Source organism: Oryza brachyantha, chromosome 7 (genome assembly GCF_000231095.2).
Source record: "Oryza brachyantha chromosome 7, ObraRS2, whole genome shotgun sequence".
Taxonomy (NCBI): domain Eukaryota; kingdom Viridiplantae; phylum Streptophyta; class Magnoliopsida; order Poales; family Poaceae; genus Oryza; species Oryza brachyantha.
The window spans coordinates 18,332,148-18,350,420 of NC_023169.2; the positions used below are offsets into that span (position 1 = coordinate 18,332,148).

An 18,273-nucleotide genomic window follows, 5' to 3' on the forward strand; every position below is an offset into this window, starting at 1 on the left:
GAATCCACTGTAGTAATTAAACCAAGTTAAAGCTACTACCTTCTATTTTAGTCTTGTCTAAATTCATCGATTGATAAATGTATATAATTTATATATATATATCTAGATTCGTTAGCATCCATATATGAATCTAAGACTAAAAAGTCATATATTATAAACCAGAGGAAGGGAGTAGTTGCCTAGTTATATGCATCATTTTAGCCCCTCATCAAATCCCCCCAAACAAGACAAACACAGTCTATCAACGAATAGGACCGGAAAAAACCGGCAGTACAAATTGAACGCCATGAAAGCAACATCAAACCCAATGCCCCATACGGGCGGTTTTATCCTAATCCTAATCCTAAACCTGGTCCAATTAACGCCGCGCCTCCCTTTCTACACCGCAACGAGACCCCACCGCCCGACCGGTCGGTCGGCCGGGCGGACGGATCGAACCGATCGATCAAGCCGGTAGCCGCACGCATCACCCAACGCCGGAGGCAGGTCAACGTCTCGTCGACTCGACGCAAGTCGGCCAAATGACTGCGGCTTTAAAAGTAAACCAAGACCGGTTTTTTTTTGTTCTCCCGGCTTTTTTAAATAGCGAGCCGTCAATAATACTGGGCCGCTTGCCGGTCGGGGCTATATATATAAGCGCTGCCATCTTCGTCCTCCCCCACCATCACAACCACCTACCTCGCGTTCCTTAAACGGAAAAGAGGGGAGAGCCCCGTGGTCTCTCTCTCTCTCTCGGGCTCAGCTCGGCTCTCGCGTCGCGCGAAATTACGGTTCGGTCCCTCCTCCTCCTCCTCGCGGCGGCCGCCTCCGCCTTCCTTTGCGTGCGCGCGTCGCCGATCCGGGGGGTGGGCGGGGACCGCGGGGAGCGATGGTGGATACGCGGCGGAGCGCCGCGGCGAAGCGGCGGGCGTCGTCGGAGGAGGCGGCGGCGGCGCCGGGGCCGGATTCGGCGGCGGCGGCGGAGGGGGCTTCGACGCCCCGGACACGGTCGGGGAAGCGGGCGAAGGTTGTGTCGGGTGTGGGTCACCGTTGCATGTGCCCGCGGGGGTGTGGATTTTGAGGGGTTTTATCTGATTTTCGTTGGCGTGCGGTGGTTGTGCTAGGCGGAGAGGGCGGAGGCGGCATCGATGGAGACGCCCGGCGGGAAGGCGGGGGGAGCAGGAGCGGCGGCGGCGGCGGCGATCGATGTGCTCGACAGCTCCGTGGAGAACCTGCAGGGTGTGGCGAGGCCCACGGGGTCCGTACCGGCGTCGTCAACGGTGTCGAACTCTGGAGGAGGTTGGGCGTTGGACTTTTGGGTGGAAGCAACGCGCGATTTTCTTTCTTTGATGGTCTTAGCATGTCAAGATTTGGATACCAGGGGGAGAGGGTGTGTGTATTAGGATTGATTTTGATCAGGGAGATATCTGATTGGGTCTTTTTTGATGCTCCAGTGAAGAAGAAACGGACAAAGTATATTAATGTTCCGTCAGCAGAAGAACTCTCGGCCTGGAAGGTCAGGCAGGCGGCGGTGAATGGACGTGCTGAGGCTTGGGGAAGACTGATTTCTCAATCTTCCGAGGTTCGTTCTTGAACTTCCAATCAGAGGAAAATAATATGCTCTGAAATTTGCTATTGGATTCAGTAAGATACATTGATAGGCAATGCAGTGCTATTTATCTATCCCTGAATAACTAATTGATCACAAGGAAAATTGAACCTCTGTAAACTGGTTATCAAATTTCAGCAAACAGAATAACTTTGTTTGTTGCAAAGATTTTTTATATATAAAACTCGGATTTTTGTTGGTGTTCGATGTATTGCATAACAGTAACAATTTGCGGTTACATGTCTTTTAAGGAAATAAGGACTGTATCTATGTCTTTTAAGGAAATAAGGACTGTATCTCACATTTTGCAGAAAAAAGAACTAAAACACCCTTAATTCTTAGTTGAATACGTGTGTATTTATCTGAGCTGAAGTTAAATGAAACAAAGGTTAACAAATAGGTTGGTGTGAAAAGATACAAGAGCGCTTGGGATTAGGTTGTGTATGCTCAGCATTTCAAAGGTTTGAATGGCTGCTGATGGTGATGGAGGGTTAACTGGTAAAGGGTCCCTGCTAGCCTCTTATAGAACACCAGCCCGCTTATTTCATAGTTTCAATTTGCACCATGGAGTCCTTTTTTGGTTAATTCATCATTATTATCTTTGCTCATGATTGTGTTCATCTTTATCCTTTCCAGTATCCTTCAGTACCTATTTATGCTACACATTTCACTGTTGGCCATGGTGGAAATTACGATTTGAGGCTGACAGACTCATTTCCTGGATCACTTGTTTGCAAACTGAAGCATGTTAAGGTATAGTTGCATCCTTATTTTTAACTTACTTGTGTGTTCTCATCTGGCTTTTTTTTAGTCTCAATATTGACCTCTTGTACCAGAGGGGTGCTGCTCTTGAGATCTACATATCTAAAGTTGTCCATGTAAATGGGAAGGCCTTGGATAAGACTGCTAAGGTCACATTGGTTGGTGGCGACGAAGTTATTTTTAGTTCACTTGGGAGGCATGCTTATGTATCCTTTCAGCACCAACTATTCTTGTGCTTATTTGTTGCTCCTAATGGCATCTAATTCACTAATGCAATTGATTGTTCAAACAAATACTAATCTTGTATGCGAAGTTCCTTAACATGTTGGCAGATATTTCAGCAACTTCCAGAGGAAAGATCAAGTACATCAATGCTTTCTTCAACATGTGCTTTTCAGCAAGGGCAGTGTCCAGCTACCAAAGGTACATCGGATCACTTGTCATCCAAAGGAGCCAAGTTATCAGTAGTGCCCTTTAATTTTGGAAATGGCCGCCCTCCGTTGGTTCCTCATGGTGAGCCTATTTTATAACAGCTTTGTTCCCCCTCTTAACCCCTGTAAAATTTCGAGGTATTGAGCTCCTAGCATCTAGTACGTCCATTTCTTTGTAAGGTATATTTGGACCAGGCATATGGATGTAGGGATTATAAAATTAAAAAAAATTGCAGATGGGATGTTGATAATATTCCTTTGTTGATGCATTGCACACAAGATAGAATAGTTTGTGGCATGGTTTTAGTAATAAATACATAGAGGGAATATGAACATGTGTGAAATAGATATGATTATCAAAATCACATGCACACCTCATATTTTGAAATGAGTTCGGTCAAAAGTTGTATGCCTCATAGTATTTTATTTCAACTTCAATAGATACAGAGATAGTCAGCAGTTTATGTAAAACAATGGAGGAACAGAACCAGCTTGCTTCTGATGAAAGTGTACAGTTTGCTCGACATCAACTGTTGAAAGAGGATCTGAAGAAGGCAGTTGTTAATGCAAGCGATATATCAGATTCATTTGATAGTTTTCCATATTATCTGAGGTATGCACCAGCTGCTTTTACATATATTTGCCAGCAAAGTTGCAGTAATTTGGTTTGCATGTATAACAGTTCAGAACTTAATTTAGAGAAGCTAATATAAGAGAAATGGGTTTCACCACAAAGGTCCATTTAGTCCCTAATTCCTGATCCACTAATATTTTGCTTTTTATTATGTGAAGCCTCAGTAAGGTATAGGATAATCTTCCAAGTTCATTATTGTTGGTATGTTGCATTATACTGTCCTTTATTTTATGAACCTATAATGTTTTCTATGGGAATCTCCATGGGGATGATTTGTCCTAGTTTGTAGCATCATAAGGTATCAGTTTGCATAGCACGACACCAGATTTGGTGACTTCTATTCTACTGATCATGTCTTCAATATAGTTCTTGATGATATCAAGCACTAATCTGGGATAATCCATGTGTATTTATGTTGTTTATCACTTCACAATGATGACACTCATTGGCAATTATCTGTGCATTCTTTTTCTTTGGGCAACAATTGCAATTCTCTTCTCTAGATTCATTTTTTGAGCAAGATGGTAAGAAGAATGGTCAAGAACACTGAATAGTTCTAATGAGACCATCCTACCTCTTAGCTAATACTTAATAGGACCTATCTTTTAACGGGACCTAAACTTTTGCAGTGAGAATACCAAAAATGCTCTTCTGTCTTCAGCATATGTGAACTTATGTTGCAAGGATTCCATCAAATGGACAAAACATATATCTTCTCTTTGCCAACAGGTGTTATTATCTGGTCCAGCAGGTATACTTATTGATCAATGAGTGAATGTAATTAACATTATCTCAATTAGCGATTTTTAAGAGAGCAAACAGTAGAGTCCATTTTTACCCTAAAAGAAAATCATTGCTGGCACCTCTCATTTTTGAAAATGTATATGCATGGGTTGTTTACTAAAATAATTGGCATTCTTAAAGGATCTGAGATATACCAAGAATCGTTGGTGAAAGCTCTTACCAAATACTTTGGTGCTAAGCTGCTCATTGTGGATCCTTCGTTGCTGACAAGTGTAAGCCTCTTAACCATATACATGATCTTTCTCTGTGTGTATAGAGTGCACTGATTGATGTAATGATATTAGAATGAGCCATCACTGTTTTCTCACTAGAAAACAAACCCAAGTCTCACTGATATGTTTCATTTTGCATTCTGCTGTAATATTTTGTGCAACACTGCTTGGTTGTTATTTTTTTCAAATATTTGATTCTCAAATAATCTGTCGACAAAATTGTAGTGAAATACTACTGTACACAAATACGCCCATAAAGTTCTAGCTTTAGCAAATATCACAGTAACTGAATTTCCTGATGGACCGCCTTTTAAATGTTGGTTTGTAAAATGTAAATTGGTTTTGGTGTTATATTTTTCTTGTGTAATTTTGTGCTCACTTAAATGATGGTATACAAAATGTTTGTGAAAGTGTGGAGGGACATACTGTGTATTGTTGCTTGAATTAATTTGCTTCTTGGGTATATTTCAATTTTCTTTGCAGGGCCAGTCTTCAAAGTCGAAGGAATCTGAATCTTACAGAAAAGGTAAGACCCTGCATGTATTAGTTCATGCACACTGACTCACTGAGTAGTAACTATGGTTGGTCGTTACTTATTCCTAGTTAAGGTGGAAAACCTAGTATGGTGACCTTAGATTTGGCCATGATGTTGTCAAGTGTGCTGGAGGTTGTAGTTCCTTTTTCAAAATATTTATACGATGATAATAAAATAGCAAAGCTTCTGATGATTTTTTCAGGAGATAGGGTGAGATACATTGGTTCACTACATTCGTCAGGGATTATCCTTGAGGGACAAAAGTAAGTGCATGCATTAAGATTGATTTTCTGATGTTCTTGTTGAGTTCTTTAGTTCTTGTACCCAAATGTGAAGCAGTTTTGATTTCTGTGTTCACTAAGTACATTTTGTGATAGCAATATCAGTACAAAGAGTGATGATTTTAGAAAAACAAATTACTATTGTAGTGCTAATCTGGAAAACATTTGTAAAGATAGTTAGGACAAATGGTTTGCAGTAAGTTGTCTTGAATGGACTAAGCTTACTGATCATCAGTCCGACATCTAAATTACCTATTATCATGTTCGCAAACAACCTCTTAATTCATGTTACCTTTTGCATCTTGCATCATTTACTTGCAATCACCTCGGGGTCTTTTTCCTTTTTGTAAACAACTTTTAGTGTCATCATCTGCATCCGCTGAGTGATTTATGCCAAATGATACAATCTGCAGAGCTCCAGATTATGGCTCACAAGGTGAAGTGAGGCTTCCTTTTGAGGAAAATGAATCCTCGAAAGTTGGAGTCAGATTTGATAAAAAGATTCCTGGTGGCATTGATCTAGGAGGTAATTGTGAGGTTGACCATGGTTTCTTCTGTCCAGGTGAGCCTCTTTGCTCTGTGCTCCTTAAATAATTTATACCTATAACATGGATTCTGTAATTTGGCATTTATTGCTGCATTCAACATATTGTAAATTCGAAATCATGACTTCACGTGTTTATGTTTCTTTGTATCTCCAGTTGATTCTCTTTGCCTGGATGGCCCAGGATGGGAAGATAGAGCTAAACATCCATTTGATGTAATATACGAGGTGTGTACAGTCCTTTTGTGGTATGTAGTTTGTCGGTTTCCTTTTACTTACTGGGCTCTTTCTACAGTTTGCTTCTGAAGAAATTCAGCATGGTCCTCTCATCCTATTTCTGATGGATGTTGAGAAAATGTGTGGAAACAGTTACTCCTACCATGGCTTAAAGAATAAGCTTGAAAATTTCCCAGCTGGTGTCTTTATTGTTGGGTCCCAGACCCAGACGGACAGTCGAAAAGACAAGGTACTGCTTGCAAGGATCACTATAACCTGAAATGTAAATTTTACTTGTTTCCATCTAGCTAACGAATTCATATTTTACACAGTCAAACAGTGGTTCTCCATTTCTTTCAAAATTCCCATACAGCCAAGCAATACTTGACCTCACCTTCCAGGTGTGCCTTTTCAGTTTTACTGAAGTACTTTGCAAACTGAAGTTTCTGTCATTAAGCCCAATCCTGTTATTTGATGGTTCTACTATGGTCCTTTATAGCCATATTCTTGTGAACTTGTTTGGTTAACTCATGGTTAAATTAGGATATTATAATTAAAACTGTATGCAGAAGATGTTTGATGTTCCTTATCGCAACGCTTATGACAATTTCTCACTAGTTACTACAATGCATTATTGGTTTGTTTTTCTTTGTTGAAGTACATGTTATTTCTTATCTGAATTGTCATTGAACTCCACTTGTTACAATCTGATGTATGCCAATGCAGGATAGCTTTGGTCGGGTGAATGATAAAAATAAAGAGGCTTTGAAGACAGCAAAGCATCTGACTAAACTCTTCCCAAATAAAGTGACAATACAAACACCACAGGTGTGTTATTATAGAGCAACAACTACTTCAAGGCCCTCTTTCAAGTGTTAACTCTGAAAGTATGTTACAGGATGAATCAGAACTCTCACAGTGGAAACAGCTCTTGGACCGTGATGTTGAAATTCTGAAGGCAAAAGCTAACACTTCAAAGATACAGTCAGTAAGTATCAGTGGTGTAGACAGCTTTGTATATTTAATTAGCTATCTGTTTAGTTACTGTTTATACTGTAATGTTTATGGTCTTAAAGGTCCAGGTGTGTTTATACACTGAAATTATTTGATCGAAATACATTTTCAACAGTGGTACTATGTATGCTTCTCTCCAGATAATTGTTTGGTTACATGCCTGCCTGCTTAAGTCTTAAATCATGCATATTGCATATCTATGACATGATATTAGTTTGGCAACTGAAAAATATGTTTTTTTACTCTAGTCAACTCCTTTTGCTCTGGTTGTTATGGAATGCCTTCTGATTTTGTTGTATATGTTTCCATATTTGGATGTAGTTCTTAACCCGCAATGGTCTGGAATGCGCTGACATAGAAACAGCAGCATGTGTTAAAGATCGAATGCTTACAAATGAATGTGAGTTCAGTCCTACCTTTGTTCTTATACTGCATAATTTTGTTCCGTGGCATAATTTTGTTCTGCTGTTTTTTTTTTTTGTTCTCAGGTGTCGATAAAATAGTCGGTTATTCTTTAAGTCATCAATTTAAACATGGTACAATTCCAACTCCTGAAAAGGATGGATTACTAGCCCTTTCTAGTGAAAGGTTCATTCTCTAACCCTGTATTACATAGCTGTGCGGGAAAGATTATTCTGATTTATCTGATGATTTCTTTACTGAAAATTGCTGTATTGGCAGCCTTAAGCATGGAGTCGAGTTGTTGGATAGCATGCAAAGTGACTCTAAAAGGAAGAGCACAAAGAAATCACTCAAGGTTACTTCTGCTCTTTTAACTGTTGAAACATCCAAATATTGAGAACTGGACACTGGCAGCCTGACCGAATTTTTTGTTTGTAAGCCTGACTAACCTTGGGCTTTGCGTTAAACCCAATCAAAAGTCTGGAGCAAACAAATAGTAATGGTCTTTTTTGTTGTTTTGGGTCTATTATTCACATTAATTGTGCTTAGTACTTGCAGCTTACATACACCTGTTGCCATTTTTAGGATGTAGCTACGGAGAATGAATTTGAAAAAAGGCTTCTTGGTGATGTGATCCCTCCTGATGAGATAGGTGTTACCTTTGAGGATATTGGAGCACTAGAAAATGTCAAGGAAACTTTGAAGGAACTAGTGATGCTTCCATTGCAAAGGCCCGAGTTGTTCTCCAAAGGACAACTTATGAAGGTAGCCCAAGCTCTGTCAATTTTATTTAGTACTCGTCGTTCTACTCTGTGATATTCCTGCAATGCACTATCCTAAAATTTCTGTTTGTCCATTTCAAGTAAAATATCTCCTGCTTGGCTGCTTTGCACTATTGATATCTATGTGGATTTGCTGAGTGGGTGCTTAATGTACAGCACTGGACTTCCATTAGCGCTAACATTGTGTTATGCTGTCCTGTTTTGAGTTTTTTTTGGGGTATCATAGCAATGTGGCCAAGTAGGTTCCCCTTAGAAAAACAAATCCCTGCAAACTAAATGTAGCATGCTAATTATCATGATTGTTTGTTGTTTCATTTATTTTGTCTTATGTTTCTTTTTCCCTACTTTGTTGCACAAACATAGTTCTGATGACCAATTTTGCACCAGCCATGTAAGGGGATATTGCTTTTTGGCCCACCTGGTACGGGGAAGACCATGCTTGCTAAAGCTGTTGCGACAGAGGCTGGCGCTAACTTTATCAACATATCGATGTCGAGTATTGCTTCAAAGGTACCCCCTTTATTACTATTCCTATACAGAATTTCAGTCTGTTCACATTTTAAGTACTACTTTTGCTGATATCTATTTCTGACAGTGGTTTGGCGAGGGTGAGAAATACGTCAAAGCTGTCTTTTCACTTGCTAGCAAAATTGCTCCTAGTGTCATTTTTGTGGATGAGGTCAGTCAACAAAATTTGTATGGCCATTTTTGGATATTGCCTATGATTTAAAAGGTTAGCATAACAATATTTTGGTTTACCCTAAAGAGTTTATGACTTTCTAGCATTCATTTTGTAGGTTGATGGCATGCTGGGTAGACGGGAGAACCCAGGGGAACATGAAGCCATGCGTAAGATGAAAAATGAGTTTATGGTGAATTGGGATGGTCTGAGAACAAAGGATAAAGAACGTGTATTAGTACTTGCTGCCACGAATAGACCTTTTGATCTTGATGAGGCTGTTGTTAGAAGGCTTCCCAGGAGGTAATTTTTTTACATTAATGGTCTAAATTTCATTTACGATAAAATGCTAATGGTGGCATGCCTGATTATCTATCAATTTAGGTTGATGGTAAATTTGCCAGATGCATCCAATAGAAAAAAGATTCTTGGTGTAATACTGGCCAAAGAAGATTTGGCTGATGATGTAGACCTTGAAGCTCTGGCTAACTTGACTGATGGCTATTCCGGCAGTGATATGAAGGTAATTTGCCTATGACAGGACTGTTTGTTTCTCGTTTTATTTTATTTAGTTGAAAATAAAGCAATAATGATTTTATTTTCCGTTTTTGTTCATGATATGGCAAATATTTTTCAGAATCTGTGTATTACTGCTGCACATTGCCCCATAAGGGAGATCCTTGAAAGAGAGAAGAAGGTTAGTTTCATTTGTTGAGATTGTGCCTTCTCAATATCATATTTGTGGTTTGTTATGCTAACCTTTTAAATACGGCTATTCCGGCAGAGAAGAAGGTTACTGCTGTACATGTTTGTGGTTTGTTATTTCATTTTCATACAGTGGATCTAAAATAGTCAAATGCCATAGAATGCTCTTTTATGCACTGAGGAAGTGTAATATACTATCGTTAAGACATTAAATCATTATGACTTTCTTCTCTCTATCTAACATCGTTGATAATTTAATATGTTGGACATCTAATCTTTGGCTGCTATAGTTATCGTTATACCAGAAACTCATCACCATTTTCTCTCTATCTGCAGGAGAGAGCTTCAGCAGAAGCAGAAAATAGACCATTACCTCCCCGTAGTTCTAGCAGTGATGTTCGTCCCCTAAGAATGAATGATTTCAAACATGCACATGAGCAGGTAACATTGCTTCCATTTCTTTCTTTTCTTCAGAAAACAAGGAGAAAAAGTAAACTCACATACTCGGGCTACACAAGATCTGACATTGCAATGTCTAAGAAACATATCGATGTTTTTCATTTTTCGTCTTCAAACATTGGAATTGCTGCCTACAGCCACATGTCAAGAGAGAAATAACTTAAACTTGTTCACGTGTACATGGTCATCAAAAGTTTTCTACAGTCCAAATTACTTCTATAAAAATCTGATGTTAACATAACCTACATCTACACAGGTCTGTGCAAGTATAACATCGGATTCGAGAAACATGACTGAGCTTATTCAGTGGAATGATCTCTATGGAGAAGGCGGATCCAGGAAGAAGACATCTCTAAGCTACTTCATGTAGCTTATCGCTTGCCTATGTACATACAACATAAGCATTAGCGTAAAGCGATCCGGGCGGGAGATAGACAAGAAATAGTTCTTTTGTTGTTGTTCATGTATAGGCTATACCCAGTGATTAGTCGTTAAACTTTATTCATGTCGACTATAAGTTCGTTAGGCCGAATACTAGTGTAGTGTAGAAACCGGTTCGGTCCATCCAGAACTTGAGCTCTCAAGACTGTACCATTATGTAGCCTGACCATCATACCGGTTAACTTGACAGCCAGTGCAATTCATTTAATCGATTGATGCTTGTAGCGCTGCAGTTCTACTAGTTAACTATACTGTTTACCATCAGGGTCTGTGTGGTAGGGCTCTGTCTCTTAAATTTAAGTCGAGCAGAATCTGGAGTGGAGCTGCCTGAGTTTAGAGCTCCATCTCTCTAGTTCATTTTCTGGATAATTTTATTCTGCTCTAGTATCGATTTCTAAGCTTAAACTATTTGGTCGGACCCTAGCTCAAGGAGAGAAGGTGGATCAATGCCAAACAGACCCTTACTGTAACTGGTGTAGGATAGATTCATGGTGCACTAGCTTCCTTGATGAATGCTTCAGTGCAAGTTTCTAAAACCAGAATAATTAACTTTTTGTCACTCATAGAAATGACGCTAACATATTTATCACTAGACTCACATATCATAGACACATGAGGCCCCACGTGTTATAGACACATGAGGCCCTAAGTGTTATAAACAGCGAATGACAAATATATTATGTGTCATTTTTAAGAGTAGAGTGGCATTTGAAATTACTCGTGAATCAACTTCACCTGTTAATAACTTATCATGTTCTATGCCTACTCTGGTTGGATTGGCTCTTTCATCAATTAATTGCATGTACGCAACTTCTACGCTGTATTATTTGTTCCCCAAAATTTCCTCAACTGATCAGTTCACAACTCACATGTACAAGAGAACAAAACAACATCTACTACCTCTCACGTACGCACAAGGTACACGTAGCAAATTCAAAAACATAATTACGCGCGCTTAATTCTCTCCATGCTTGAATTTGCTTAATTGGATCTTCACATGGTGTGGTTGATGAGGCCGTAAACGAGCACCATCCCCATGATGAGCGCGTGGTCGACGTTGGGCTCCACCGTCAGCGCGAGCACGTCGTCTCCCAGCGCCACCCCGCCCGCCGTCAGCTTCCCCTTCACCTCCGCGACCACGGCGCCGCTGGCCTCGTCGACGATCCTGCAGCACGCCGGCGCCGCCTGGTGCTGCTGCTTTCCGGATCCGGGGCAGGCGCCGCAGCCGTCGTCCATCCTGTACCGCATGGCGCGGCCGCCGTCGCTCCGGAACTCGCACGTCGACGGCGGCCTCCGGCGGCTCCGCTGGAACAGGACGCTGCTGCACGGCCGCGTCACCGTGAACCACGCCCCTGCACCGGCGGCCTCCTGCTGCCTCTTGCCGCCGCTCCATTTGTACCCTTCCCACTTGCCGAATGCAAGCTTCTGCATGCAATCACCATGCGGCGGCCACAAGTTAACAACATATAACCAGCGACGGGTCCAGAAAATTTTAGAGCCCAAACAAACTTAACTGTAACTAGTATTTCATATAAAAATTCTATTTTAATTTTCTAAGTACATTTGAAATTTATAGAATTTCAATGGACCATCTGTGTTGCCCAGGCGGTGGATTGCCAGTACTAGCAAGTAATAACTGCTCCACTTATTTCTTGGAGTCATAAGAAGACATACATATATGATCAAAGTTTTCAAAATCTTGATTATTGATATAGCTTTGGGCTTCTTATGCAAATCATATGCATAGATTGAAACCCAGGTCTTGTTTTTGGTTTCAAGCTAATTTTTGCCCTACCAAAATTTTAGTAGCGCCAAAGCCTTGACTAGTTTTGGCACCACAAAATTTGGTACGTAGTAATATAGACTTTAAACTAGTATGAGCAGAAAATAGTAGCAAACCAAACAATCACAGAGATACTATTATAAGTTGCTAAAATTTTGGCACGACAAAATTTGATACGGCAAACAAGAACCGAAACAAAATCTGTATGCTATCCTTGACGATCATGTGAATATATACCTTCTTGAGTATGTTCAGGACGATCTTGCCGCCAAGATCCATGAGGTAGACATTATCGCTGCAACTGGAGCCATAGTTATCGACACGGTAGACGATGCTGCCGGTGGAGTCGTAGACGGTGCAGCCGCGGCCGTTGAGCACCAGCGACTTCATCCACAGCGTGAACACCTTCCTCTGCTCGCTCGTCGACGATGGCAGCGGCGGCGACGGCGGCGGCGCCGGAAAAGAGGAGACCCTTGCCATGAATGATTCCTACCGAACTGTACGTGCTTTGAAGATGAGGAGGAAGACGATGGTTTGTTTGGTGATCTAGCATCTAGGGCTCGGTTTAAGCTAGTAATATACATGGGAAAAGAGAAGAAAGTGCAATCCTGACGTACGTTTTGATGCTGACATACTGTTTTTTTTGAGCTTTTTTTTGGAGAGGACAAGTCATGATGATGTTCTTTTGTGGGTAGCAATAATCAGCTGTCAAATTCTTGGAACACATTTATGCTAACCACATGCTGGAGTAGGGAATTTTGGTTGCTTAGGCGAAGTCATCAATTTCCTGTTTTTTTTTGTCAGATTTGTGTGCTGCAGGCGGCTTAGATTAGTACTCCTAAATGAAAAAAAAAAAGCAGTAAGTAAACCTCTAGCTTATTTACATTATTGTTCTTGAACTATTTGGTGCATACAAGATTAATTTTAAACGAATAGAAAAATGTAAAAACTCATAAGTTAATTCCTCCGTTGCATGTTACGAGCTGTAACCGTCGGAATCATGTAGCTTTCGCCACTAGCTACGTTCGGCACCATTTCGATGATTCAGTTGTGCAAGAAAGAGAACTGATCAATCCATAATACTATGTAATTATGTGCACAAAATGTCATGTGTTTTGTCTCGATCAAATCTTCTATAGGCTAGAGTACTACAGACAGCCGTCAGTAGTAGTTAACAATGCACAATAATTATGTGCACGAAATGAACAGCTTAATTAATCAACTTGCTCTCTACCTGCACGCCGGCCTCTAGCTCGCCATTAGCTAGCTCTAGAGCACCACTTACCAATGAGAGTTCCCGGCGGCATTAAGAAAAAAACTGCACAGTTTTTTGCCGCAATTCCGTTCAGACAAAACAGTGTTCTTGATAGCTCGTCTAAACTGTAGCAGTCCACGTAGAGTTCCATTCCATGAGTTGGTAAAGTTCAATCCATCCAAATGGATAGCATGTAGCAAGCACTGAAACCAACAGGCAAACCATTTTAGAATTATTAATAATAGTTGAGCTCAAGCTTGTGGTTAATTCCAAATTAAAGATGGCAGTGCTCGGCTCACACCTCTGCTTGTTTAATCAGTTAACCTGAACCAAAAGCATGGACAATGACAGGTAGGTCGTCGAGCCTGAAAAAGCGTGCATAGATGTATTTGCACATTCCAATTAACGCCCCTTCAGATGACTAAAGCAGCAGGATAGGTTCATAGAGATAGTGTTCTTTTTGGTTCTGGAACTGCATCAGATGATGACAGTAACAGCAACTGCACTATTAAGGGAATTAATTAACAGGATGCCTAGTCAGCTGTGGATGGCAGGATGCAGCATTCGTGCCCATCGTCAACAAAGAAAAAGTTCACATAAACTTCCAAAATAGAACTGAATAGTTTTTGCATTCAGCTGCTGATCAATGCATTCATGCATATGGCTGCTGATGGATGTACTAGTTTATTGCCGTGTACATGGTAATCTTGTGAGTTCATGGCCGAGGTCATCACTTGATGTGAGCTTTCCTCCGAAGTTTCAGATAAGCATAAGACAATTTCTACATGTTTATTGTTAGCTACCGATGGCCTATTTCCATATGCATCAAATGTTAATTTTTTTTAATAAAAACATTGCGGCGAAACATGCACACGCAAGACCTGTTCTTGGTCGAGTTTGCTGTTCTTAAGTCTTAACCAAGATGAATGTTGCAGAGGAGATTCAACGAATCCGACACTGTTGTTTGGCAGTTGAGCACCTGGCTATTGACAGCAGAAATCAACGAGGTATGTAAGCATCGTTGCTCTGTCAAAATTGGGCTTTGGCCTGGTTGCTGGTGAAGATCTCAAGGCGGCTCAAGTTAATCTAATCTGTTCATGAACTGATCAACCAAAGGCATGCGCACTGACTGCTCTTATTTATCCACCGCTCGAGTTAATCTAACCGATCGATGAATTCAAACCTGCCAGGCAATGCATTGGAGACCTACAGGCTACAGCTACAGATTCTCCTAAAGTTTCAACTTTCCCGTACAATCTAAATTATCACTTGGATTCTAAGACTGGCTAACTAGAACCAGAAACTGAGAAACACAGCCTATTTTAGGTTCTTATCAATCATAATCTACGGGCTCGCTATACAAACTAAATTATCACTCAGAGGCATGTTGGAAAGTGAATAAGATTTTAGATTTTTGGATTATTTGATTTTTGTGCTAACTATTTTAAGGTATAAACAACTCAGTTAACTAGTAAAAATTAAAAGAACTTACTTTAGAAATGTCAAATGAGGATATTTTATATAGAAATATTTTGCACGGAATGCACTGTTTACAAAAAATCTATAATGCATAATCTATCCCAAACGCAGCCAGATTACAAGTCTGTAACTTAAACTAGAACCAGAAACCAAGAAACATAACCTCTTTATGTTCTTTTCAGAATGCATGGAACTTGGCTCGCACCAGTGGAGCAGAGAGATGAATGTTTGGTTGCCTACATGCAAATAAGAGCCAGGCCCATCTCGTGCAGGCGGTCGTCGTCGGGGCGTCGCTCCTTGGCCGTCGTCGCGGCCGTCGCTCCTCAGTCGTCGCGGACGTCGTCGCCTCGTCGTCGTCGCCCCGTTGTCTCCGATGTCGTCTTCGCTGGATCCACTGCCGCCGCGCCGCCGCCCGTCACTGGATCCGCGCCGCACACCGTTGCTCGTCGCCGGATCCGTGGGCACGACGCCGCCCGTGGCCGGATCCGCGCCGCACGCCGCCGCCCGTCGCTGGATCGGCGCTGAGCACGCCGCCGTAGCGCTCCAAGCTGTCATGGTGGTGGATGTGGTGCCTGACGCGTCGAGGTTCCGCGCGTCGTCGCGGACGCAGACCACACGGCCGCCCGTCCGCGCGGCGGCGACGGCGGGCGCGACGGCCGTGGCCGGGGACGCGTCGGCCGAGGCGACGAGGAGGAGGCACGCCTGGCTGCCGGCGGCCAGCGCGGCGAAGTACTCCATGCTCCTGGGCTCCATTACCACGCTGCTGCTGCTGTATGAATGATAAAAATATTAATTAATATATGTGCTATTTTTTACCACGCTGCTGCTGCTGTATGAATGATAAAAAAGTTAATTAATATATGTGCTATTTTTACTATTTGTTGGATTGTTTGAATAATTTTCAGCTATAAACTATAAAAGAGGAGATAACCAACCAAACAACATTTCAAGATAAGGTATACAGACTTTATACATCAACCAAACAATTTTCTTTCCACCCACCTATCCAGACTAAGTCAGCCTGGATGGCTCATACGAGCCATACTAAACTTACTAAACTGATGCAAGCATCTAAACATGCCCATACTAACTCGAAACGAGCGTCACGCTGCAAGTTCAGACAAATTGCAGAACGGATCGCCGAGCCGGACGCAATGGGCTGAGCTGACGTCCACGAACAGGCCCACCACGTCGAAATGCTACAAATTTCGCGTAATTTTGTAGCGGATCGGGCCCATTATGTGTGCATGGGCTAGTTGGGCTGCACGGCCTGCGCCTTGCCGCAGAGGCGCGCCATCCTGTGGAGCAGCGCGCCGATCTGCTCGACGTCGTCCTCGTCGCTCCGTTCCACCACCTCGCGAAGCTCCCTCGCGCGGCCGCGCAGCGCCTGGCCCTCCTCGCCGCGCGCCACCGCGCGGACGGCGCGCGCCACCTCCTCGGCGCTGAACTCCCCGAACCGCTCCTGCCGCACGCGCGCCGCGACGCCCAGCTCCGCCGCGAGGTTGGCGCCCATCGGCTGGTCGATGTGCAGCGGCAGCGCCACCATCGGCACCCCCGCCGACAGCGACTCCATCACCGAGCTCCACCCGCAGTGCGTCAGGAACGCGCCGCACGAGCGGTGCGACAGGACGCGCCGCTGCGGCGCCCACCCTTGCACCACCAGCCCGTGCGCCGGCGCGAACCCGGGCGGCATCGCGCGCGCCGCGCCGCGGTCCTCGTCGGGGCTCTTCGGGAACCGCACCACCCACACGAAGACGGCGCCGCTCAGCTCCAGCCCGCGCGCCATCTGGGCCATCTGCTTCTCCGTCATGAAGTACTCGCTGCCGAAAGAGACGAGCACCACGGATGCCGCCTCCTGCCCGTCGAGCCACCGCATGACGCGGTCGGCCTCCGATCCCGAGCCGACGTCGCCGGAGTCGACGAGCAACGGACCGCATGGGATGATCTCCTTTCCGACGAGATTGGACAGGTAGTCCATGTACTTGCGCTCGATCTCCACGCATGTCTTGACGGCGACGAACTCCGACGAGCGCACCAGGCTGAGCGGCAGGCGCTCGCCCTCGGGGAGCAGGGCCGTGCCGTCGTCTTGGCAGGTGAGCATGGTGTACCTGGCGTCCTCCTCGGCGCCGCCGAGGCTGATGGCCTCGAATGGAAAGGCGCTGGGGTCGCGATCGCCGGCCTTGAGGAAGTGTAGGAAGAACGCCGTGGCGACGGCGCTGCAGGTGCTGAAGTGGACGGCGGGGACGCCGCGCGCCGTGGCCTCGACCGGCGCCCACGGCTGGATAAAGTCGTAGAGCAGTATATCCGGGCGGAGCTCGTCAAGGATGGCGCCGAACGCCGGCGCAGCGAGGTCGCAGGCGCGCTTGAGGACGGGCATGAGTCGCGGCGGGAGGTGCTTGGTGGTGTGCAGCTTGGAGGGAAGCTCTGGGAGCTCCGGGAGGCCGAGCTCGACGAGCCTGATCCGGTCGGTCTGGCGGTGCGCGACGGCGGCGAGGTTGACGGGAGTGGAGACGAGGTGGACGACGACGTCGATCTGTTCCCGCCCGGCGGTGGCGGCGGCCGAGGTCGAGGTGAGACGCCTGGCCAGCTCGAGGTAGGGGTTGATGTGGCCGTGCGCGAGCCACGGGAACATGACCACGCGAAGGCGCTCGCGCTGCGCCTGCGCCATGGCGATCGTTCGCCGGATCACGCAAGCTACAGCTTTACCTCGCCGCCGCGACGATCAGCCGTGCACGGATCGTCGCGGCGGCGTTGCTGCGTGCAACATTTGTACGGGAGCGTGGCATGGAGTTTGTTAACGTGGCTTCCTGCTACGCGGACACGTAGAGGGAAGGTGTGCCGGCTGCCGAGTGAGAAAGACGCACGTGTCTGGCAGGTTGTTGCTCGATGTCCTCTCCCTGCGTTGCTCCTCGTGCTATCTATTTTGCTCCGTCCACGAATATTTGAACATCAGCTGTTTGAATTTTGTTCGATAAAAGCATTCCTACTTATTTTCTCATCTAAATCAATCGTACTTATTAGGAGTTTTACTTACCTCCCTCGAGGTACGGTACCTCAAGATATTAAATCGTTTCTCGTTATTGGATCTATGTGTAACGTTGGATCCAACGATCAGAAATACCGCGAGGTACCGATATCTCGAGATACAAAAGGAAAAATAAGAGTAAAACTCACTTATTAATTATTATTAATTATTGTCCATTTAACTTTTTATCCACCTCTTCACCTTAACTAATCACTACCCTAACTTCTCCTAACCCGTAATCA

General features: G+C 43.9%; 3 protein-coding genes across 3 annotated transcripts; 1 reads left to right on the forward strand and 2 right to left on the reverse strand.

Annotated features, from left to right (window-relative positions):
- The first annotated feature begins 673 nt into the window (after window positions 1-673).
- LOC102705092 lies at window positions 674-10,713 on the forward strand. The gene is made up of 28 exons (XM_040525820.1): window positions 674-1,006; window positions 1,104-1,278; window positions 1,434-1,561; window positions 2,225-2,341; window positions 2,425-2,556; window positions 2,683-2,863; window positions 3,223-3,394; window positions 4,045-4,166; window positions 4,340-4,431; window positions 4,915-4,957; window positions 5,169-5,229; window positions 5,661-5,809; window positions 5,949-6,019; window positions 6,087-6,257; window positions 6,340-6,408; window positions 6,734-6,835; window positions 6,906-6,995; window positions 7,343-7,421; window positions 7,510-7,609; window positions 7,703-7,778; window positions 8,009-8,188; window positions 8,593-8,715; window positions 8,801-8,884; window positions 9,003-9,187; window positions 9,269-9,407; window positions 9,522-9,581; window positions 9,926-10,030; window positions 10,305-10,713. Exons 1-28 carry the CDS (start codon window positions 869-871, stop codon window positions 10,416-10,418), a joined length of 3,258 nt encoding a protein of 1,085 aa, XP_040381754.1. The 5' UTR covers window positions 674-868; the 3' UTR covers window positions 10,419-10,713.
- A 617-nt stretch (window positions 10,714-11,330) lies between these two features.
- On the reverse strand, window positions 11,331-12,825 carry LOC102705364 (protein LURP-one-related 3-like). Its single transcript, XM_006658893.2, is given in 3 exon segments — window positions 11,331-11,914; window positions 12,510-12,756; window positions 12,758-12,825. Coding segments are annotated over 3 exon segments (747 nt in total). The 3' UTR covers window positions 11,331-11,482.
- Window positions 12,826-16,205: 3,380 nt separating this feature from the next.
- On the reverse strand, window positions 16,206-17,674 carry LOC102705649 (beta-D-glucosyl crocetin beta-1,6-glucosyltransferase-like). The gene is given in 2 exon segments (XM_040526346.1): window positions 16,206-16,285; window positions 16,288-17,674. Coding segments are annotated over 2 exon segments (1,467 nt in total).
- Between the last annotated feature and the right edge of the window lie 599 nt (window positions 17,675-18,273).